Source organism: Mus pahari, chromosome 9, assembly GCF_900095145.1.
Source record: "Mus pahari chromosome 9, PAHARI_EIJ_v1.1, whole genome shotgun sequence".
Classification (NCBI taxonomy): domain Eukaryota; kingdom Metazoa; phylum Chordata; class Mammalia; order Rodentia; family Muridae; genus Mus; species Mus pahari.
The window spans coordinates 43731924-43756957 of record NC_034598.1 but is presented as its reverse complement, the minus strand read 5'-3'; the positions used below and the strand labels follow the sequence as shown (position 1 = coordinate 43756957).

General features: G+C 36.1%; 1 protein-coding gene across 1 annotated transcript; it reads right to left on the bottom strand.

Moving 5' to 3' along the window:
- Window positions 1-659: 659 nt before the first annotated feature.
- Window positions 660-25034, bottom strand: LOC110326787 (vomeronasal type-2 receptor 116-like). Its single transcript, XM_029542020.1, is given in 7 exon segments — window positions 660-1588; window positions 9852-9975; window positions 14077-14304; window positions 15939-16748; window positions 17310-17601; window positions 23815-23882; window positions 24978-25034. Coding segments are annotated over 7 exon segments (2508 nt in total).

The window sequence follows — 25034 nt, the reverse complement described above, 5'->3', positions numbered from 1 at the left end:
CCAGATATTTGCACACAACCAATTGAAACAAGCTGATGATCCCTGTGGTTGAATTAGGGAAAAGCTGGAAGAAGCTGAGGAGGAGGGTGACCCAGTAGGAGAACCAGCAATCTCAGCTAACCTGGATCCCATTGATCCCTCAGACACTGGGCCATGAACCAGGGAGCATACACTAGTTAATATGAGGACCCTGACACATATACAGCAGAGGACTGTTGGGGTTAGACTTGGTCAGAGAAGAAACCCTCAAGGAACCCTCAAAGAACTAGAGGACCCATGGAGTATGGAAGTCTTGTGAGGTGGGGACATCCCCATGGAGACAGGGTAGGCGGTGTGGGATATGAAACAGTCAGAGGCTGAACTAGGAGGAGGATCAAATCTGGACTGAAAAAAAAGATTAAATAAATAAAATAAAAGAGATTTCAAAATGTTAAAGGTTATGAGGAATACTGTGGTAGGAAATTTAATGTGGCAGCCACAGTGTGTGAAGTTGGTTACTTATTTGACCATGGGGTTCCAGGGAATCAAGCAATGGATAGAATATTTGGTGAGAATATATCCACAAAGCTCTCATGAGAACAACATACCATATCTTTATATTTGATTGTCATAATGGTTGACATCTAGAAAAATCCAATTTAGTTGAAGAATCATGTGAACTATATTTTAAGTAAATTTTTGTTCCAGTGGTGTCTTTTATCCCTGTTGTGCAGAAGTGTGTTCAACTCTGGCCTAAACAAAACAATGTAGCATTTGGGAGCAAAGACTATGATAAGAATGCTTGCACTGGAAGCCAAGGTAGAGAACATTTCCATAGCCAGCATGACCTTCCCAGATGTGCTGTGGTAGACAGGGAGGAACATGACCCATATACTGCAGAACACAAGCATGCTGAAAGACAGGGACTTAGATTCATTAAATCTGTCAGGCAATCTCCTTGACAAGAAAGCCAAGAGGTAACTACCAAAGGCCATGACTCCCAGGTAGGCCAGAGTGCAGTAGAAGTCAATATATGAGCCCTTGTTGCACAGAATGATGATGTGTCCATGTTCAGAATGATAATCCTTGTCAATAAATGGAGGAGATATTCCCAGCAATATACCAGAGAAAAGTACTTGTATCAGGGTGCAAACTGGAATGACAAATTTAGGGACCTGTGATGTCAGCAACCACTTTATCTTTCTTCCTGGAGCAGTAATCTTGAAGGCCATAACTACAGTGATGGTTTTGGCCAACACAGTGGATAGGGCCACAGTGAACAGAAGTCCAAACATGTACTGTTGCATTATACACATTGCTGTATTTGGAAGTCCAATGAAGAGCAATGGACAGAGGAAACAGAGGAGGAGAGTGATGAGCAAAATGTAACTGAGAGATCTATTATTGGCCTTTATAATTGGAGTGCCTCTGTGGTCTACAAATACCCAAATAACAAGAGCGCTGAGTGTTGAGAATCCAAGGGACAGAAGTGTGATTCCCTTCCCCAAGTGATCATTATAGGACAGAAAGGTTACTGTTTTCTTCAGGCAGTGTCTCTTCTCTGCACTTGCATGATGAGTTTCTGGACAGTGCATACACTGATCCATACCTGGTAGAAATTCAGTTGGTTATGAATCCATGGTCAAGGTTTCTCTTACCCTAAAATATTTTAGAGTTCAAACTCCTTGCATTGTTATTACAATCAAGTTCCATTGCCACTTTTTGTACAGAGAAACAAGAATCCTAAAATGAATAATCCCACAAGTTAAGGTTTACACTCCTTTCAAAAAAAACAAAAAAACACAAACCATGAAGAAAAGCCCTTTCTAGAGAAAGGTGTGTTTTTCACATTACACATTATGAATAAATCACTGAGCAAACCAGGCATGAACTGAAGGTAGGATAAAGAGGTAAGAACTGAATCTGAATACATTGGGGTGTGGTTTTGTCTGCCCTGCCTCTACCATATTCCTCAACCTGCTATTTAAGTAGCTCAGGATCACTTCCTCAGAGATCACAACAGCCCAGTGAGGCTGTCTAGCCCACAGCAATCACTAACCACAATATGTGTAAGAGGCTTGTCTACAATCCAACCATTGAAATCATTTTTAATACTGGTTTTCTTTTATTCCATAAATATTGATTGTGACAAAATGAAAATGAAAATATGAAAAAACAATATTACTAAAGCACATTTATTTACTGTATATTGAACTGTTCTTACTTTTTATTCTTTAGCCTCTCTTTAATATATTTTTTAATATAGTTGGAACTTAGTTTTAAATCTTCTGAATATCAAATTATACTGCAGGAAATAATTCACTTCTTTCTTTAAAAATTATTTTATTAGATATTTTCTTCATTTACATTTCAAATGCTATCCTGAAATTCCCCTATACTCTCCCCCTGCCCTGTACCCCTAACCACTGACTCCCACTTCTTGGCCCTGGCATTCCCCTTTATGGGGCATATAAAGTTTGCAAGACCAAGGGGCCTCTCTTCCCAATGATGGCCGACTAGGCCATCTTCTGCTACATATGCAGCTAGAGACAGGAGCTCTGGGGGTACTGGTTAGTTCATATTGTTGTTCCACCTANANNGTTGCAGACCNCTTCAGCTCCTTGGGTANTTTCTCTAGCTACTCCATTGGAGGCCCTGTGTTCNATCCNATAGCTGACTNTGNGCATCCACTTCTGTNTTTGCCAGGCACTGGCATAGCCTCACAAGAGATAACTATATTAGGGTCCTTTCAGCAAAATCTTGCTGGCATATGCAAAAGTGTCTGGGTTTGGTCACTTCTTATACCAGTTCACAAACAAAATATTTTTTAATTTCCAATTGATTGTGTTAATTCAATTTTCAAAAAATATTGTTCATTGAATTTATTGTATAAAATGATGGTAGTCTTAGATGTATGAAATATTTTCTTCTCATGTGATCTTGTTTGAATACCAGTGAATAATTGTTGAAAATATTTCTTATCTTTTCCACCCCTCTCATTTTTGTTAACAGGAAAATCTCAGAGATGTTATTGTGAATATGTGGATATTAGAGAAAAGTTATTGGGACTTAACTCTCTAATCATTACTGGGTTCTTTGTTGAAATTCAGGTTAGTATGGGGGATGTAAACTCCTTTACATATTGAGAGAATTTTGTGGCTGTTAGTTTACTAGAGTTTTGATAAACTTGGTGAAAGTTTTTTAGTAAAACACCTACTTAATAATAAAATTTATGGGTTTTTTTTTGTTCCCCCAGAACAGATTTATAAACTAAATCTTTGTTAATCAAACTTAGAGGAAGAAAAATATGTGGTCCTGATGTTGTTTAATGACTTAATTCATGACATGTACAACTCCACATTTTTATAAATGTTTCATTTCTAAAACTATCTTGTTATTTTTTCTGAATCACATAGAAAGACTATACATTTAATTCCTTTTTCACTCTACTCTGTATATGTGTATCTTTCTTATGCTTTTTAAAACTCTCCTGTCACAATAGTTAAATTTTTTTCAATATGTCTATTTCTGCTAATGTCACACACATATAAAGCTATGCTGGTATGCTTTTAGATCACTTTCTTGCTATGTAATGTTAGCTTCTAATACGTATTTTTTATAAACAATATCCATTCATTAATGGTGACTGATTTGTAACATACAAAATTTTATTTTGTTTAAAACGTGTATCTTGTTTTGAAATATAGGTTTTGTATAATTCCCTATATTTTATCAATAATTTCTTTAACTTTTGAATGTTCAACACTGTAGTTTTAAAATCAATATGATCTGACATTGTAATATCGGTAAAAAAATATTCTTCATTCTACTCTGTCAATTGAAATGTTCATATCTCTGAAATATCTAAACCTTAGTCTATAATAGTAGAATAGTTTTGAGGTGACAATTTATGTGGTCCTTCTACAATCACATTAAATTCACAAATGAAATGACTATGTCTTCAATCTGCATAGAGTATCTATAACCATATGAACAGTCAGTTAGGTAGACATTATGTTTTATTTCTATATGTCCCAGAGGAATAACTTATGTATAATGTGTTTATAGCGTAAAAAATGGGAATTAATAGATAAGGAAATATAATTATTCTGCTTTCCAGACCAGACTTCCATTCTCAACCATGTGTCTGCCTAGTTTCATCAGACCTATTGATCCAGAACCATAAAGATTTGATTCCCTTCCTTCACCCATCTTCCCTGCCCAATAATCCTAACCAGTTGCCCTAAGAAGCCTGCAATCAATGCCAGATATAAACTTTTCTGCCATCTCTATGCTCACAATTTTAAGACCTGCAGTTCCAGAACCATACAAGCCAAGAAGTCTCACCAGGGGCTTGCCACACTAGGATTATTGAGGTTAAGCCCCATCACAATATATAGTATAACAAGAACATGCAGTGACTAAATATATCTAGATGCCTAATGGCTTGAAATGAATTCAAACAACAAAATTCAAGGACCATAGAGCACACCTATCCTACAACTTCAAGCCCTGCATAACTTAGCACACCCAAACCACAATTCCCTGAATTCCAATCTTACAAAGACAATAGATTCATTTAAGGAGAAAATGAATAAATACCTTAAAGTAATAAAGGAAAACAAATAGAGGCTTTTAAAGAGGAAACAAATAAATCGCTTAAAGAAATACCAGGAGAATAAATAAAACTGTTCAAGACGTGATACTCCAAATAGAAACAGGAAAAAAAAACCTTGAGGGAAAACTGGAGATAGAAAACCTATGGAAGAGAATGAGAACAACAGATGCAGGTATCACCAACACAAAGGATATAGGAGATAATCTCAGGCATACAATGAAAGAAATTAATACATCAGTATTAATATTTCTTTCTTCTTTTATTCTAGGGCTTTTATAAGAAAATGTTTAATCTAAAATATCCCTGAAACAAAACATCCAGGAATTCTGGGATTCAATGAAAACACCTAACCAAAGAATGATAGGAATATAAGTTAAAGAGCCTCAGCTCCAAGGATGAGAATGTATTTTCAGCAAAATCATAGTAGAAAACACTCAGAACTTAATGACAGAAATTCCTATAAACATAAAATATGCTTGCAGAACTCAATAGAAAGTCCTGTCTCTGCAAAATAATCAAAATACAGAATTTAGAGAACAAAGAAAGAATATTAAAAGCAACAAGGGAAAAATACCAGGTAATATATGAACAATTTAAATGTATATCTAAAAGCTCTAGAAAATAGAAGAAAACACAGTTAAGAGGAGGCAAGGGCAGAAATAATCTGATTTCAATAATCTGAAATCAATTAGGAAAAAAAAAACCAACGAAGCCAAGAACTAGTTCTTAGAGAAAATCAACAAGATAGACTCCCCCTCACCAAACTACCTAAAAGATATAGAGATGGTATCAAAATAAATAAAATTTGAAAAGAAAAGGGAGAGAAAACAAGGGACAAAAAGACAAACAAAGCATTAGGTCTTACTTCAAAGCCTGTAATCTACAAAATTGGAAAATCCTAATAAAGATGGTGATTTTCTAAACAAGTATCACACTTACAAAAGATAAACCAAGATCATGAAACCTATATAAATAGCCCTAAAACCCTAAGAAAAGAGAAGCCGTCATGAGATATCTCTTAACCATGGTCAGATGGTTTTATTGTAGAATTCTGCCAGACTTTGAAAGGAGAACTAATACCAATACTGCACAAATTACTCTACACAATATAAGCAGAGGAACACTGTGGAACTCATTCTATGGGGCTTCCATCATACTGATACCCAAATTACACAAAGACTCAACAAATAAGAGAGTTTTAGAAATAAATATCTCACAAACCAAATGCAAGAACACATAAAAAACATCTTAAGTCATAACCTAATAAGCTTCATCCAAAGTACACAGGCTTTAATATATGAAAATCCATCTGTATAATTCACTATATACATAAAATGAAAAAAATAATCTCATGACCACCTCATTAGATGCAGAAAATTAACTTTAACAAAATGTGACAATTCCTTTTAAAAGTCTTGGAAGAATCAGGGATACAAGGCACATATATAAATTTTATAAAACCAACATACAGCAAACCCACCAGCCAACATCAAATTACAGGGAGAGAAATTTAGGCAATTCCACTAAAATCAGGGATAAGACAAGGCTACCTATTCTTGTTAATCTATTCAATACATTACTTGAAGTTCTAGCTTGAGCTATCAGAGAACTAAAAGAGAACAAGTGGATGCAAATTGGAAAGAAATTAGTCAAAGGATTGCTATTCACAGATGTTATAATAATAAAAAATAACCCCAAAATTCTACCAGAGAGCACCTTCAGGAAAGTGGCTAGATACAAAATTAACTAAAAAGTAAAATAAAATAAAATAAAATAAAATAAAATAAAATAAAATAAAATAAAAATAGTCCTCTATTATACAAACGATAGTTTAACTGGGAAGGAAATAAGGGAAATAAAACACTTTACAGTATTTACAAATAATACAAATATCTACATGGAACTCTAACCATGTCATTTAAACACCTATATAAGAAGAACTTGAAATCACTGTAAAAAAAATTAAAAATATATCAGAATGTGGAAAGATCTCCCAGGCTCTTAAAATGGTAGGGTTAACGTAATGTAAATGGCTATCTTATCAAAAGCAATCTACATATTCAGTGTGATTCCCATAAAATGTTCAATACAATTCATTATATACCTCAAAATAGCAATTCTTAACTTGATATGGAAAAAATACTTAAGAAATTAAATCCTTCTATTAAGCAAGGACACTCTGGAAATTGATTTGCTAGTTTATCAGAAAAGTGGCAATATTTCCGCCTCAAGACCCAGCTCTATCACTTCTGGTCATAAATCCAAAGATGGCTCATTATTCCACAGGGACACTGGTTCAACTATGTTCATATCAGCTTTCTTCCTAATAACCAGAAACTGGAAACAACCTAGATATCCCTTAACTGAAGAGTGGATTGATAAAGAGTAATTGGCATGCCTACAGAATGGAGTACTATTCACTCATTCAAAACAAGTACATCATGAATTTTGCAGGGAAATTGATGGAACTTGAGACTTTCATCCAGAGATTGTTAACCCTAAAGCATCATCATGGCATATTCTCAGTTATATGTAAATATTAACCATAAGTACAGGATACATACAGTACACACTAAAGATCGAATGCTAAATGAGAATTTACATCCAAGTGAGGATACTTGATTCTTACTTAGAAGATGGAATATTATAGTTATAGGCGACACATGAAATGAGGAATCTTGGTGGCAGAGGAGACAATGAGGTGAATTGGAGTGTTCCCTGTCAAGTGTACAGAGAAACATAGGAAAGGGATAGAATATCAGGAGAGAGAATAGAAATCCATAGTGTGAGGTAGAGGATGGCAAGCATGTTGTGGATATGCTAAAGATCTGGATATGGGAGGCCCCAGGAATCAAAGGGGGTGAACTTAGCTAAGAGTCATAGTAGTGGTTATTTCAAACCTGAAAAGCCTACTTCCTTTATCCAGGAAGCCCCTTATTGAAGCAATAGGGAAACCAACTCATACACAACATTTTTGACACCAAATTCATACTTTCTGCAAGAGATGCAGAAAAGGGGGTTGGGGTAGAGACTGTGGGTAAAGACAAACAATAACTGGTCCCACTTGAGTCTCATCCCATTGGAAATTATCAATCCCTGAAATTATTAATGATTTTCTCTCCTGCTGAATGAGACAGATGCAGACACTCACAAACAAAACCTGCCCCTCCCTACATATGGAGCAGATGAACAGCTAACAAATGAAAAGATAGCTATCTATATAGTGCTTGATTGTCAAATGTTTTCCTAACTTGCCTGCCTTCTCTGGCCTCAATAGAAGAGGATGTGCGTAGTAATGGAGAGAGATAATAAGCCAGGGTAGAAGACAGCCAAAGGTGGGGGCTCTTGCCTATCATTGGAGAATGGGAGAGTGGATAGGGGGAGGGACTCTCTGAGGATGAAAACTGGAGGTGAGGCATGGATTGGGATGTAGAATAAATTATAAAAGCAAAATTATGATACCTTTTTCAGAAATGATATATGTTTAATGCAATGTACATATACAAAATGGAATCTATTTCATGAAAAATACTGAAAGAATCAACAAATAGCCTACTTTTGCACATCAATGATATTAACTGTAAATCCTTTCTACTTATGTTCCCTATTCAACCTGGAGTGACACAATGCTTATTCTGTACGTGCTGATTGCAGTTACTTTGTGACTGTCTCATGTTTGTTAATCTTATTTTGACACAGTTTAACAATTTTCCCAAATTTTTCTGGAATTAATTATTCTTCACTTCATGTCTTGATGTATGAACATAGGTGTGTGCAGGATTCAGTAGATCTTGGCATATTCACTCCAGCAACACTACATGTTCCCATCTACCAGTGCATCAAAAGGTGGTCATGTGCCAAGTTCTCATTTCAATGGATATCACATGACCTTTCTGCACACTTATATTTGTTTCCAATAGTTCTAATGAGAACATAATGCACTACTGATATTTGGACATTGGTGAGTTAATGAGTAACATCACATATTATCAACTTTGAGGATACCCCCCCAGTGTTGAGTCAGTTACAACAACATTTTCAAATGGTACATCACTATAATTTCAACTTCATTAGTAGATATGGAAATATTCAACATATAAAATAGTCATGCTTCTTGAAAAATATGAATTAATTTATAAATAAAAAATGTGCACTCAGTTTTTTAATTGCATCCCTTACATCTCTGACTATCTTTCTTGCAGACTGCTCACAATAACTTAATTTCTTTGTATAAACTATTGTTTCATATGCATAAACAGGGCTGAAGAAAATGTGGCAATAAAATGTTGTAAATTTAATTAATTTAGAAAATTACTTATGCCATGAAACAGAGATCAAACAAAGAAAATTGAAACTGGGGAAATGAATTAGCTTTCTGGGTCCATGGTATGAAATAAGACAATTAGGGAACTACTATAGTAAAGCTAAAATTATTCAATTTTAAATGTAATGGAAGTGTCATTAAAGTATGCTTTCAAGATTACAAAGCCTTTTTTTTTTTTCTTTTCCTTTTTTTTTTTTTTTTTTTTTTGTTTTTGGAGACAGGGTTTCTCTATGTAGCCCTGGCTGTCCTGGAACTCACTCTGTAGACCGAGCTGGCCTCAAACTCAGAACTCTGCCTGCTGNAAACTGGGGAAATGAATTAGCTTTCTGGGTCCATGGTATGAAATAAGACAATTAGGGAACTACTATAGTAAAGCTAAAATTATTCAATTTTAAATTCCGCCCCTTTGCTTTGTAAGTCAGCAATTGACCAGGCCGGGTTGGGCGCTTTTTTTTTTTTTTTTTTTTTTTTTTTTTTTTTTTTTTTTTGATTTTGGAGACAGGGTTTCTCTATGTAGCCCTGGCTGTCCTGGAACTCACTCTGTAGACCGAGCTGGCCTCAAACTCAGAACTCTGCCTGCTGCCTCCCAAGTACTGGGAATAAAGGCATGTGCCACCACAACCTGGCCACGGTTATAAAGAATTAATAAATTAATACTCACAAAATTATTGATTAAATTCTATGTTGAAATTGCACATTTGGCTCTGCTGTGAAGAAGTGAATTCGTGATGCTACAATGCCTACAATGACTCAAAAAGGTGAATTAATCATTCCTATGTGTTATTTTAAGAGAACATACAGGTAAAAGATTCAGTTGTTAAACTGAAGTAATAGAATGGCCGTGTGAGTCCCTTGTCAATTTTCCTTTACTAAGTTTTGTGTGAGCACTGTAGAAATAATGGAAAACCCTCTGAGAAACTTTTCCTTCACCTGTTTCATTGGAAATCTCATTGTCTGGGCAAGGAGTGCAGTCAAAGCAACAGGCAGGCTTGCTCTCAAGGACAACTTTCCTGAATCCAGGACTGCAGCTCTCACTGCATATAGACTGAGGAATCTGAAAAATATTTAATACAAGATACAAAATGCTTAGCTCTTAATTAGTGCCCAAGTTAAGCATGTATTTCATAATACAGAAAGAATTTTAATTAAAATGTATATCTAAATATGTTGGGTTTTGCTGTTTTACTCCATTTGGCAATTGAACGAATGTGGAAATGAAATGGTCAGCAACAGCCATCATTTTCCTTTTCCTGAATTTAATGAAACCTGCCCAATTTCCTAAAGTCAGCACTGTCATAATCCTCTGCCATAGGGAACTTCACCCTCAAACTGTGATGTTAAAAATAAAACTTTTCTATCCTCATATTAATTTAGTTGCCTACATGTTTCCAACAATACAGTTAAGTATAAAAGGGAAATACTCACTTTGTTCTCTGTTTGTCAAAGGCTTGAAATCAAAGGCCACCTGAAAACTGACTGTGACTGTCTAAGCTAGTTGTCTTAGTTAGGGTTCCTATTGTGATAAAACAGCATGACCATAGCAAATTGTGGACAGAAAGGTTTATCAACACTGGAAATAAGGACTGGAGTTGAAGCAGAAAATTTGAGAAAGTAATGGAAATGGAGAACATGCACTCTTTCTGCTTATTGTCATGCTAATTGTAGCTTTCTTACATTAGGTTTTTGTTGTTGTTGTTTTTTGAGACATGGTTTCTCTGTATAGCTCTGGCTGTCCTGGAACTCACTTTTTAGACCAGGCTGGCCTCAAACTCAGAAATCTACCTGCCTCTGCCTCCCAAGTGCTGGGATTACAGGCATGCGCCACCAAGCCCAGCTACCTGAAGTTAGATTCTTAAACAAAGTAGGACCACTTGCCACCACCCGCATGTTTTATGGGCCATTTGTGTTGTTAATTATTTTTTCCATTAATTTTTTATTCCATTTATACATCAAATGCTGCCCCTCCTATTTTACTCCCAAACAGTACCCCCTTCCCTTCTCTGCTGGGAGGGTGTTCATCCATTGTGTATCCCGCCACCCTGGCACACCAAGACTCTCCAGGATTAGCCTCATCCTCTCCCACTCTGGCCAGAGAACAGAGGTCAGTTGTGGGATGAATTCTCCAGAGAGGTATCAGCTTAAGGACAGCCCCCACTTCAGCTCTTGGGAACTCACATGGAGATTGAGCTGCACTTATGTTACATAACTTGGGGGTTGGTGGGGCTAAGTCTAGCCTATGTACACTCTTTGATTTGTGGATCAATCTCTGAGAGTCCCAAAGGGTCGAAGTTATATGACTCTTGGTCTTCCTGTGTAGTTTTTAACCATTTCTGGGTTCCAATACTTCCATTATTGTCCTGTAGTTCTGTCCAGTGTTAGGCTGTGGGTCTCTTCATTTGCTTCAGTTAGGTGCTGGGTGGAAAGACAGTTATTCTAGGTTCTCTTCTGCAAGCATATCAGGTATCATTATTTGTGTAAGGAATTGATACTTGTCCCTGCAGTGGTTCTCAAGTTGGGCCAGTCATTGGTTGGCCATTCTCTCAGTCTCTGCACCATCACTGCATTTCTTATACCTAGGACTAATTTTGGGTCTAAAATTTGATGGCTATGTTGTTGTCCTTATCCCTCCACTGCTGGAAATGCTTGGCTATAGAAGGTGTCCTCTTTATGTTCCATATCTGCAGTGCTATTGGTCTTAGTTATGGTCACATGCACTTACTACTGATAGCCTTCCTAACGAGATGTCTCTGACACTTTTTGAGATTTCCCCAAACCCTCCACTACTGCCAGGTGTAGGTCACCTTTTGTTCTCCTGACTCTTCCAACACCTGATACTGAGACCACCATTCCCTACTACGTTCTGTCTCACAGAAAGTTACCTCGCTCCATGTACCTCTTATAACTATTGTATACCCCTTCTAAGTGAGATTCAAGTATCCTCGATTTGGCCTCCCTTCTGTGTTTAGTTTCTTTGGGTCTATGAATTGTAAAAGGTATATCATGTACTTAATCACTAATATTTCTTATAAGTAATTACATACTATTCATGTCTTTTGAGTCTGGGTTACCTCATTGAGGATGATATTTTCTAGTTCCACCCAATTTCTTGGAAATTTTAATGTTCTAATTTTTATAGCTGTGTAGTATAACATTGTGTGAATGAACCACATTTTCTTTTATCCATTTTTTTGGTTGTTGTTGAGGGACATGTGGTTGTTTCCAGTTTCTGGCTATTATGAATCAGGCTGCTATAAACATAGTGTAGCACATGTCCTGATATGTTGGAGTAGTTTTGAGTCCAGGGAGCAGTATATCAGTGTCTTCATGTAGTGCTATTTCCAGATTTCTGAGCAACTACTAGCTTGCTTTCCTATGTGCTTGCACAAGTTTGCAATCTCACCACCAATGAATGGGTGCTCACATTTCTCTGTCCTCATTAACACATGCTATCTCTTCAGTTTTTATCTTGGCCATTTTGGTTGTGTCAGACAGATTATCAGGGTCATTTTGATTTGAATTTCCCTGATGACAAAGGTTGCTGGATATTTCTTTAACCACTTCTAGTACATTTGAGACTCCTCTTTTGAAAATTCCCTGTTTAGCTTTTATCACATTTTTTCAATTGGGTTATTCATTTTTTTAAAGTTTGGAATCTAACTTGTTGAGTTCCTTATTATTTGAAATATTAGACCACTGTTGGATGTAGGATTAGTGAAGATCTTTTCCTAGACTACCAGCTTCCATGTTTGTCCTATTGACACTGCCTTATGGAAACTTTTCAGGGTCATGAGGTCCCATCTATTAATTTTTTCATGGACCACCAACGATATTGTATTCTGTACCAATGGGTTCAAGGCTATTCTCCAGTTTCTCTTCAATTAGATTCAATGTTTCTGGTGTCATGGTAAGGTCTTTGATCCACTTCGACTTGGGTGTTTTGAGGAGTGATAAATATGGATCTATTTGCATTGTTCTAAAAAGCATATATCCCATTAGAACAGAATAATTTGTTGAAGATGCTTTGGTTTTTCGTCATATGGTTTTGACTTCTTGTCAAAAATCAAGTGTCTTTAAATGTACTTCTGGGAATGGATTCCATTCCACTGATCAACTACCTGTGTCTATACAAAAACTAAGAAGTTTTTATACCATTGCTCTGTAGTTCAACTTGAGACCAAGAATGGTAATTCCTCCAGAGATTATTTTATTGGTAAGGTTCGTTTTCTGTCCTGGATTGTTGTTCTTCAATATGAATTTGAGAGTTGCTCTTAAAAAGTCCATAAATAATTGTGTGGAACTTTTGATAGGAATTATATTGTATTTGTATATAAATTTGTTAAGTAAGTGGAATTTTGGTAACAGTCAAAAATTGTTCATTGTCACTTATCCAACTAATCCATGAGAATGGAAGATCTTTCTATCTTCTGAAATCTTCAGTTTCTCTTTTCAGGGACTTGAGGTTATTTTCATTTATGTCCTTTGATTTGCTTGGGTATTGATGTGGTCAATAATAGCAAACAAGGATCATTAGATTCAGAAACATATAATATTTACTTATATTAGAGACATACTCACCTCTGGGCCAATTAATCCTATATTCAGATATTAACAATTGTTTCTCTTTGGAGCACTGGGAACAGATGTACCCACTTTCACTAATAGTGAAAGACCTGTTGGCCATTGTGAAGAGTGTTGTTTCACTAATTTCTTTCTCTTCTTTTCATAAATTAGGGAAATAAATACATTCTCATTATAATAGTCCCTCATGTGTAAGCCCTTTGTAAGTACAATACTTGACAGGTTTTGCTTGATGAAAGAAGTTTTGAAATATTATTCCTACTAAGATTCCTCTTCTCAGGGAATTGCAATTTATGTTATTTAGAAAATAAATTTACTTATGACAAGGAAGTCAGTGTAAACATCCTGATATCTCTTTGGTTACAATGATCTCAGAAAGGACTAATTGATATCCTTCATTTAAGTGATAAAATGAATAGATAATTGGAAAATATTTAAAACATATCCACCAGAATAAGTCATCAGTAAAAATATTAAGATTGATAGTTTTTAGTGTATTGATGTGGTCAATAATACCAACCAAGAGTCATTAGATCCAGAAACATATAATGTTTACTTATATTATAATTACACCCACCTCTGTAAATCCTATGGGCCAATCAATCATATATTCAGATATTGACAATTGTTCCCCTTTGGGAGCACTGGGAACGAATGTACCCACTTTCACTAATAGTGAAAGACCTGTTGGGAAATTCCAAATGTTGGTAATATCATACTCTGGATCTGCCTTCCTTTTCCAGTCCAGATCCACTTGGTCACCAACCGAATTTTTCACTTGAATCTTCTTTAGAAAAGGGTGAAGCTAAAACATTTATGAAATTCTGTCATGAAATTGCAGTTACAAATTCATGACTGAATTACAAATAAGAAGTTATTTCCTGACTGTAAATGTACCTTGTATGTAATATAAACTTTAATTAATTATTAATTATTAATGTTTTAATTAATTATTTACAGTGTTGAACAAAGAAAGGTTATAAGAATATAAGTATTTGTTTTTGTAAATGTCAGTTTGTATAGAATATAATTTGTCAAGCAGTGCCAAACCATCAAGGATTAGACCCAAAACAAATTTCAACTTTAAAAAAAAATTCTAAGTACATCATTTCTATCACTATAATCTAATGGAATAGAATATAATTCTAAGAATCTGAACAATACTGTGAAAGGAGTCTAATTTGCTCCATTATTTTTTAATTGTTTTAGTATTCTGCCAAATAGTAAAAAATGGTGAACTATATAGTAAACAAATCTCAACTTCTTTGAAAACTAGCTATCTCCTTATATTTTCTGAAATTTTTATAGCCTCAATATTTATGATGAGGTAATTTGAGTTTGGTGGATAAGCAGGAGTGGTTTACAGCACATAAAATTTCTAATGGCATCCAGGAATATTGAATAAATTTTGTGTAAAATCAACATGAATACTTGTTTTGTTTGGTTTAATACTTATTTTGTTTTGTTACTGTTTAATTTTTAAAAATCAGACTTTTAATCAACTTAACAATGTAGAATATAATCACAGTTTTCAAATTAAACAGGGTAGTCTAACATGAATTGTTAGCCAAGATCTACATATTTTTATAACTTCTATGGATTCTAGAGAGGCCCAGTTGGCCTGTATGTTTCATTACCTTAGAGAGTGCCTATGGTTCTTAAGAATAAAAAGGCACACAAAATTCTCCACGATCCAAATATGAAGACACCCAAATCCTCATGACACACACCTCTTAAGCCAGATATACCAGGGCAACCCTAGAACACATAGCAGGCAGGCTTTGGGTTTTAGATAATTCCAGATGCAGTAAAACTGACAACCATGAATACCCATTACTACTAAAACAAATTATTCTTGTTTATCTGCAGTAATGAATTCTTTAATGAATATTTTCATTTTATTTACCCTCTAATCACCTTTCCTCTGATAATTAACATTTTACTTCCTAAATCTACTCTATAAGGTGAATCTAGATAATTATTTTCTATTATTCATATTATTTTAAGTTTAATTATTCAATTCCATCCTGATTGCAGCTCTTCTTTCTAGGTTATCCCTCAGACAACTTGTATCCCTGGTTGCCCATCACCTTTTTCTCTGAAATGGTGGAGCCTTCTCTGCATGTTACCCACCCTGAGACATCAAACCTCTTTAGGTAGATGCATCATTGAAAACCTGGGTGTTCCTACTGAGAAATTACAAAGAAAATGTTCATAAGCTTTCTAACAAAATAATAATTACTCTGTTAAATGGAATCTTCCATAGGTGCACTTATCATGTTTGTAGACATGTGAGTATATTGATATCTAGTCACTGAAATATATGTTACCTCTTATAGATTACTAAATAGAAAAATAATCTAACATAACTAGTTTGAAATCTTTTAAAGCATCTGATGTCATATTGGGAAATTTAAAATACAAGGAATTTCACATTACCTGCCAGGGGAATAACAGAGTCCTATTAATATTTGCCTGTGGTTGAACTTGTATTTGATTGAGATTCTTCTCATGCAGACTGTAGGCCACTGCATGCACAGCATTATACACATTGTAACTCTCTTCAGTCATGGTCAGTGTAAAAATATTCCCTGGCAACAATTCCAAAGAGGCATTCTGCAGACAGTTTTCAAAGATTTTACATTCAGAATCCAAAAATGAGCAATTGAAATGCCAGTACCACAATAAATGAAGAAAAATATCTTCTGGGTACTTTATGGGCGTGGCTTCTTGCATAAACTTTTTGAAACCACCAATCTCCTCATAATGGGGGGAAAAAATGAGAGCCCCATGGGATAATTCTAACATATTATATAGTTCAAGATTTTGGAAAAACCATTTTGAATTCATAACCCAAATTTTTTTCATTTTGTACTTTCTATATCTACTTCCTATTAAAGTTAATAGAAAAGAAGTGGGTCCATAAATTACAATCACATCTGCTGATGATGATTCTAGAATGTTGATCTGATTACGGTTTAGCCTACGATGTAGGGTTTCCCCCAGAAGTAATACTGTTTCCACAAAAGCTATGCAGATTCTATTTTTGTCTAATTCCTTTCTAAAGTCTGATAGAAATTGAGCACCTCTGTGGTCATCTGTGATGAGCAGTCCCACCCAGTTCCAGCTGAAATGAAGCATCAAAGAGGCTATACCAGACAACAGAGCTGTGTCTTTGGGGGCCACCTGGTAGAGAGATTGAAACTGGTTTCTATCAATCTGAACAGGATCAAAAGGCCCAAAAGTAAGCTGAAAGAAATACAAAAATGTTAAAATGGAGAACAAGATTTGCCATTCACACTGACTTAAAAGATAAAATTAAGTCATTAAACTTCCCACATTGCTGTTGATCACCAAAGGAAGTCAGTACTGGAACTCAAGCAGGTCAGGAATCAGGAGCTGATACAGAGGCTATGGAGGGATGTTACTGGCTTGCTTCCCCTGGTTTGCTCAGGTTGCTTTCTTATAGAACCAAAGACTATCAGTCCAGGGATGGCACCACCCACAATCGGACCTCCCCTCTTGTCACTAATTGAGAAAATGCCTTGCAGCAGGATCTCATAGAAGCATTTTCTGAAATGAAACTCCTTTCTCTGTGATAACTCCAGCCTGGGTCAAGTTGACACAAAACCAGCCAGTACACTATATTTAAAATTAAAACAAAACAAAACAAAACAAAAACAATGTGCCTTTGTCTTTGTAGATGATAATTTTACCTAATTAATCAATATCTGTTCCTTTCATTTTGCAAACAGCTCAATTCAGAGAAAAGAGACCTGGCTGCCCATCACTCACATCACTTCTACTCACCTGAGGAAATTTGTAAAGATCTAATATGGTCCAAATTGTTTCAGATGTTTTCCATGACAGTCCAGTAAGTGTAGCAGTGGATTTCCTTTCTTTTCTACAGTTATAATTTGGGATAAATCTACTCAAACCTGTGAGCCAAGAGAATACACTCCTAAAAATNTTCCTTCCAATAGATGGTAGATTATAAATCTCAAGTCCAAGAGAGGTGTTTGGTAAAATATTGGAGTTCAAGTTGATCTCATTAACGGCAAATAATATGGCCAAAATGAGTTGGTAGTTTCTTATATTCATCCTGCAGAGAAGTATTGCAGCATTCAGATGGGGAACTTATAATCATTATATATACAACTTTAGTGCAATAGTTTCTATACTTTGAATGGTTGTGTTTGCTTAGAATACACACTTTTATGTCATCCATTGAATTGTTTCAATTCAAATGGTATCCTATAACAATTGTAGTTAATGAGATCCTAAAAGGGGAACCTTGTTGGTTATATACCCAAGAGAGCTTGTTTTCTCTGGTTTGTAGATGTGGAAATATAAGATAATTTAACCATAAAATCAAGTATATTTCTGCAATGTTATCCACTCTTCTCTTCCAGCACCAAAAATTATGCATATTAGTTGATTCTTCATTAAGCCACCAAATTCCTGTGATAGACCATTATAAAAGAACTCACTGATTTCAAACTATCTGTGGCAAGATTTTGATTTTGTACAAACTTTTATGGTTTGTTCAACTTGAAAATTAGGTGCATACCACATTCTCAGCATGGACTAGAGATTAAATACCTTGTGCAAGAAATAATGTCCAGGAAGGCAATTTTATTGGCTAAACCCTCAGGGACTCTGAATTCCTAATTAGCATAAATAACTTTGGTTTTGGACACGTGACCACAGGTAATATTTCCTTATGTGGGAATTATGGCACATGTTGCACTTAAGGAATCAAGTACAGTATAGGGACATGCCTACCATCTCAGGTGGGTATCTGTCTGCTGGGTTCTCAGACCCACTCAAGCTTATGTTTTATGGCATGGTGTGTTATCTCACAGAAGAGATCTTAAGAAAACACTGAAAAGGAGCAGGCATGATGGCAAGAGATACTTTGTGAGAAAATTTTTCACTACATTAGTTTGTTGACTGCCAAACTTGTTGAAAAAAAAGTACTAACTTAGTTGTCAGTTCTCGGCATTGCTATTTCTTTAGCCAATCACTGGTCTAATACTTTGTGAACATATGTCCTTCATCACTTGTATTTTGGATGTGATTTATATCTGACCACTAATAGCTAGGCAGAAAATGCGATAGCACAACTTCCAGGAGCTATGGGGATTCTTCAAAACAAAGGGGAGAGATTTGCTAGCAGGACACCAACATTACTGTTTGGACATGAAATGAGGAGAGAAGTAGAGTTGTCTATATCCAAGACATAGTGCCAGCTTTTGAATTATTAAGCTTGAAATCTATCTGGTAATCTGCTCAGCTGAAACTCCTAAGTTTTAAAATATTAAAAAGTGTCTATATCATTATTTATACCACCAGAAGGTCCAAGAGTCCCACTACATGGCTACAATGTTATCATAAATAAGCAGAAGCAGGCATATCTATAAATTCCAAACCAGTTTGTGCTATATTTTGCATCCAGACAGCCCTGGATATACAATGATCCTACCACAAAGAAAAAAAAAGAGTAGAATAAATCCACTATAATGTCACAAATATTATTAGAAATTATTAAGTTTGCATCCAGTCTGGGCTAATGCCTAGAGCACACATTGGGCATCAACTCCTCAGCCAGTCCCACAACACCCAGAGGAAGACCCACTCCCAGGCACTCTAAAACATTCAGGATCATAGGATCAGAGGTGCAGAGAATACAACATCTGCCACAACACAGGAAATAACTGGGACATTAGGTCCCGGGCACCAAGGAACTCCACGCGACCAGTGTCATGGGCTCTTCTCAGTCTGAGCTAGTGCCCTGAGCAGACCTTGGTCATCAACTCATCAGTCAGTCCCACAACACCCAGAGGAAGACCCACTCCCAGGCACTCTAAAACATTCAGGATCATAGGATCAGAGGTGCAGAGAATACAACATCTGCCACAACACAGGAAATAACTGGGACATTAGGTCCCGGGCACCAAGGAACTCCACGCGACCAGTGTCATGGGCTCTTCTCAGTCTGAGCTAGTGCCCTGAGCAGACCTTGGTCATCAACTCATCAGTCAGTCCCACAACACCCAGAGGAAGCTCCACTCCCAGGCACTCTAACATGCCCAGGATCATAGAATCAGAGATGTCCCTGGTCACTAACTCAGCATCCAATCCCACAACACCAAGAGGAAACTCCATTTCCAGGAGGTTAGACACACCCAGGATCTTAGGATCACAGGATCATGGAATTTCAGGATCACTGAGACAGCTGAACTCTAAGGAGTTCTGACACAACCAAGAGCACAGGAAGGACATATCCAGTCAGATATAGCGAGGACAGGTAGAACTAGAGATAATCAGATGGCAGGAGTTCAGGCATAGAACATAAGGAGCTGAAACCATGGTTAACTAATATCATCAGAATCCAGTTCTCCCACCATTGAAAGTACTGGATGCACCATTACACCAGAAAAGCAAGCTTCAGATCTAGAATCTCTTACCATAATGGTGATAGAGGACTTTGGGAAGGGTATGAATGCTCCTTAAGTAAATACAGGAGAACACAGGTAAACAACTAGAGGAAGCCAGGCATGGTGCCACATGCCTTTAATCCCAGCACTCGGGAGGCAGAGGCAGGCAGATTTCTGAGTTCAAGGCCAGCCTGGTCTACAAAGTGAGTTCCAAGACAGCCAGGGCTACACAGAGAAACCCTGTCTCGAAAAACCAAAAACAAAAAAACAAAACAAAACAAAACAAAACAAAACAACAAAAACCCTAGAGGATCTTACATAGGAAGCACAGAAATCCCTTAAAGAATTACAGGAAACACAATCAAACAGGAGAAGGAAATGAATAAAATCCTCCAGGATATAAAAATGGAAATAGAAACAACAGGGAAATCACGAGGGGAGACAACCCTGGTTTTAGAAAGCTTGGGGAGGAGATGAGGAGTCATAGATGCAAGTATCACCAACAGAATACAAGAGATAGAAGAGAGAATCTCAGGTGCAGAGCATACCATAGAAAACATTAGCACATCAAAAAATGCAAAATGCAAAAAATTCCTAACCCAAAACATCCAGGAAATCCAGTACACAATGAGAAGACAAAACATAAGGATAGTACTTACAGAAGAAAGCAAACATTCTCACCTTAATGTACCAGCAAATATCTTCAACAAAATTATAGAAGAAAACTTCCCTAACCTAAAGAAAGATGCCAATGAACATACAAGAAGCCTACAGAACTCCAACTATACTGGATCAGAAAAGAAATTCCTCNCATCACATAATAATCAAAACACCAAATGCACTAAACAACAATAGAATATTAAAACCAGCAAGGGGGAACAGCTCAAGTAACATATAAAGGGAGACCTATTGGGATTATACCAAACTTCTCACCAGAACTATGAAAGCTAGAATATCCTGGGCAGATGTCATACAGACCTTAAAAGAACACAAATGCCAGCCCAGCCTACTATACCCAACAAAGCTCTCAATTACCATAGAGGGAGAAAGCAAGATATTACAAGGTAAAAACAAATGTACACATTATCTTTCCATGAATATAGGCAAAGAAAAGATAATAGTTTTAAAACACTAACACAAGGTGGGAAACTACACCCTAGAAAAAGCAAGAAAGTAATCTTTCAACAAACCCAAAAGAAGATTGCCACAGAAACACAATTCCACCTCTAATGACAAAAATAAAAGGAATTAACAATCACCTTCCCTTAATATCTCTGAGCATTAATGGACTCAATTCCCCAAAATAGAGACTAACAGATTGGATACATAAACAGGACCCAGAATTTTGCTGCATATAGGAAATGCTCCTCACTGACAAAGACAGACACTACTACCTCAGAGTAAAAGGAGGGAAAACAATTTTCCAAGCAAATGGTCTCAAGAAACAAGCTGGAGTAGCCATTATAATATTGAAAATTATCAACTTTCAACCAAAGGTTATTAAAAAAATAAGGATGAACACTTCATTCTGATGAAAGGAAAAAATCTACCAAGATGAACTCTCCATTCTGAACATCTATCCCCCAAATGCAAGGGCACCCACATTCATAAAAGAAACTTGACTAAAGCTCAAAGCACACATTGCAGCACATACAACAATAGTGGGCGACTTCAACACCCCACTCTCAGCAATGACAGATCATGGAAACAGAAACTAAATAGAGGCACAATTAAACTAACAGAAGTTATGAAACAAATGGATCTAACAGATATTTATAGAGCATTTCATCCTAAAGCAAAAGAATGTACCGTCTTCTCAACACCTCCCAGTATGTTCTCCAAAACTGACCATATAGTTGGTCACAAAACAGGACTCAACAGATAAAAGAAGATAGAAATAGTCCTATGCACATTGTCAGATTACCATGATTAAGGCTGGTCTTAAATACCAACAAAAACAACAGAAAGCACACATATACATCAATGTTAACCATGCTTTACCCAATAATAACTTGGTCAAGGAAGAAATAAAGAAATTAAAGACTTTTTAGAATTTAAAGAAAATGAAGCCACATTATACCAAAACATATAGGACACAATGAAAGCAGTGATAAGAGGAAAACTCATAGCTCTGTCTCCAAATAGAAATTGAAGAGAGGTTACACTAGCAGCTTGACCTGAAAGCTGTAGAACAAAAAGAAGGAAATAAACAAAAGAGGATTAGACTGCAGGCAATAATCAAACTCAGGGCTGAAATAAATGAAATAGAAACAAAGAGTACTACACAAAGAATCAGCCAAACCAGGAGTTGGTTCTTTGAGAAAATCAGCAAGATAGATCAACCCTTAGCCCGACTAACCAGAGGGCACAGAGACAGCATCCAAATTAATAATATCAGAAATGAAAAGGTAAACATAACAATGAAATATATCTTAAAATAAATTTTCTGTTCATTGAATACTAACAGTTGAAAATATTAAAATCATGCTCTACAAAAAGAAAAAATATACATTCAACTAAATTGGTTAAGAGAAAAAAGATAAATATTATTAACGTACTTGAATGGAATAAATTCTGTACTCAGAATCAAGATAACTTGGATTCAGTTTCCCAATACCCCTGTGTACTGGCTAATTTTGTGTCAACTTGACATAGGCTGGAGTTATCACAGAGAAAGGAGCTTCAGTGGAGGAAGTACCTCCATGAGATCCAGCTGCAAGGCAGTTTCTCAATTAGTGATCAAAGAGGAAGGTCCCCTTGTGGGTGGTGCCATCTCTGGGCTGGTAGTCTTGGGTTCTATAAGAGAGCAGACTGAGCAAGCCAGGGGAAACAAGCCAGTAAAGAACATTCCTCCATGGCTTCTGCATCAGCTCCTGCTTTCTGACCTGCTTGAGTTCCAGTCCTGACTTCCTTTGGTGATGAACAGCAGTGTGGAAGTGTAAGCCTTTCCTCTCCAACTTGCTTCTTGGTCATGATGTTTGTGCAGGAATAGAAACCCTGACTAAGACACCCTGTTAAAGCCAGATGGGGTAGTGAATGTGTATAACCCATGCTGAGCAAATAAAGATAAGTGCCCCCCCCCACAAAATAACTAAGTTTAATGCACTCCACTAAATAAATCTAAAATTCAGGATAAAGAAAAGAGTCAACATAGCAGGACTTCACTGCTAAAGAAGACAGTCATATCTGAAAGTCAGAATAAAGTAGGAACCCCTAACTCCAACATTAGAACCAATGGACTCTACTGAGGCATGAGGATCAGACATTTTGAGAGCACCATTTTGATGAAATGAAATACAAAAAGTTGGATGTGTACATCTAATATTTTTCACCTTTTTCTCACCTTATGATATCATCAAAATTTTATCAAATACCTAAAAAAAGTATCAAGCATCACAACACATGCATGTGCTTTTCGGTGGCATAGATTAATATAAGACATACAATCTACAGAATAAACAAGAACAATACTGGACACATTGTAAGACTGAAAACTAAAACCTTTGTGTACAGTAACAGGAAGATATAACAGAAAAGATAACACAAAATGGATAAGAAAGGCTTTTTTACATTTTTCACCTAGTAAATAATTAGCACATCAGAATCTCCAAATAATGCAAACAGAATCTAAGAGAGTGTAATATGAAAGGACAAAGCAAGTCTTTCTTTTGTGTGCAAGGACAAAGGCCATGGAAAGAGGAACAGTATGGAAATGTTTTATTTCATCTTATAATTTTCCCTTAATGTCTGAGGAAAATATAATCAACAACTCAAAGGAAGAACATGGAGGTAGGAAGTGATGTAGATAGCACAGCATAATCATGTATTCTAGCTTGCTTTCCATGGTTTGTTCAGGTTGTGTTCTCACACAGTACCAGACCATATGACCAGACTTGGTAGCATCCAGAGTAGGCTCTTTCTCAGTTGTGTTTGTTTCAATCCACTTTTTGTGAGGATGACAGAAACAAAAAGGATAGTTCTGTAATAAAAGGAAAACTCCACTGGTCAAACTATTTTGAGAATAGTTGCTCAATTTCATTATTCATAGGGGAATAGCATTACTTAACCACACAGAGCAATCATTTCTCCAGAGATAGAATGCTAATTTTCAATGGATCATGTGCCTCATACTAGTGATGGTGTAGAGGAGAATGAATCTCCTGTGGTGCTGATAGTACTATAGATTATTAAAACCACTACCAAGAGCTAAGTATGTCTATGACAGGTGGACATACAAAAATATCAGTGTGTCCATTTCTCTGGAAATATCAAAGGAAATGATATGGACATAGACTCTGTCTCTGGTTCAACAGAATCCATGTAAATATAATTTAAATACAGCAGTCTAAATGACTCATAACTTCCAGATTTTAGATGAGGGAACCATGACTGAGAAGCAGGAATGTGAAAACCTAGACTGTAGACTTGTGACTCAAAACAATTTTAAGGACAATATTTGAGCAGAGACTGAAGAAATTGACAACAAATAACCTGCCCAACTTGATGTACATCACATTGGTTGACAACAATCCCTGACCCTAATAATGATGCTATGTTGTGCGTGAAGAAAAAAAGCCCAATACAACCATCCTCTGAGAGGCTCTGATCCAGCAATTGAATCAGACAGGTGCAGATACTCACAACCAAGGACTTGAATAAGCTTGTGAAAACCTTAGCAAGAGTTACATGAAGGACTGAAGGAATGGATAAGATAGACATCTCATAGGAAGACCAATAGTATTAATTAACCTGGAACCCTCATAAATCTCAGAGTTTTACAAATAACAAAATAACAAAAGAATTAGTTAACTAAATAAGAAAAATTTGAGAGAATTACAATATCTACTGATCATCATGGTAAGGGACATTGTAGATTACGAACTTATTATTTATAATGTATCAGAAATAAAAGCAAAGAATGCAAATCTCCAAACACAGACCAACATATGGATTTGGAAAATAAACCAATCAGAATTTGACATTATACATAAATTCTTGCTTAGGAAAAAAGTCATATATCATACATATATACAATTATAAAAGAAAAGAAAGTTTTCTTTAAAAAGAAGATATTTGTTAAATACTATAATTTCAT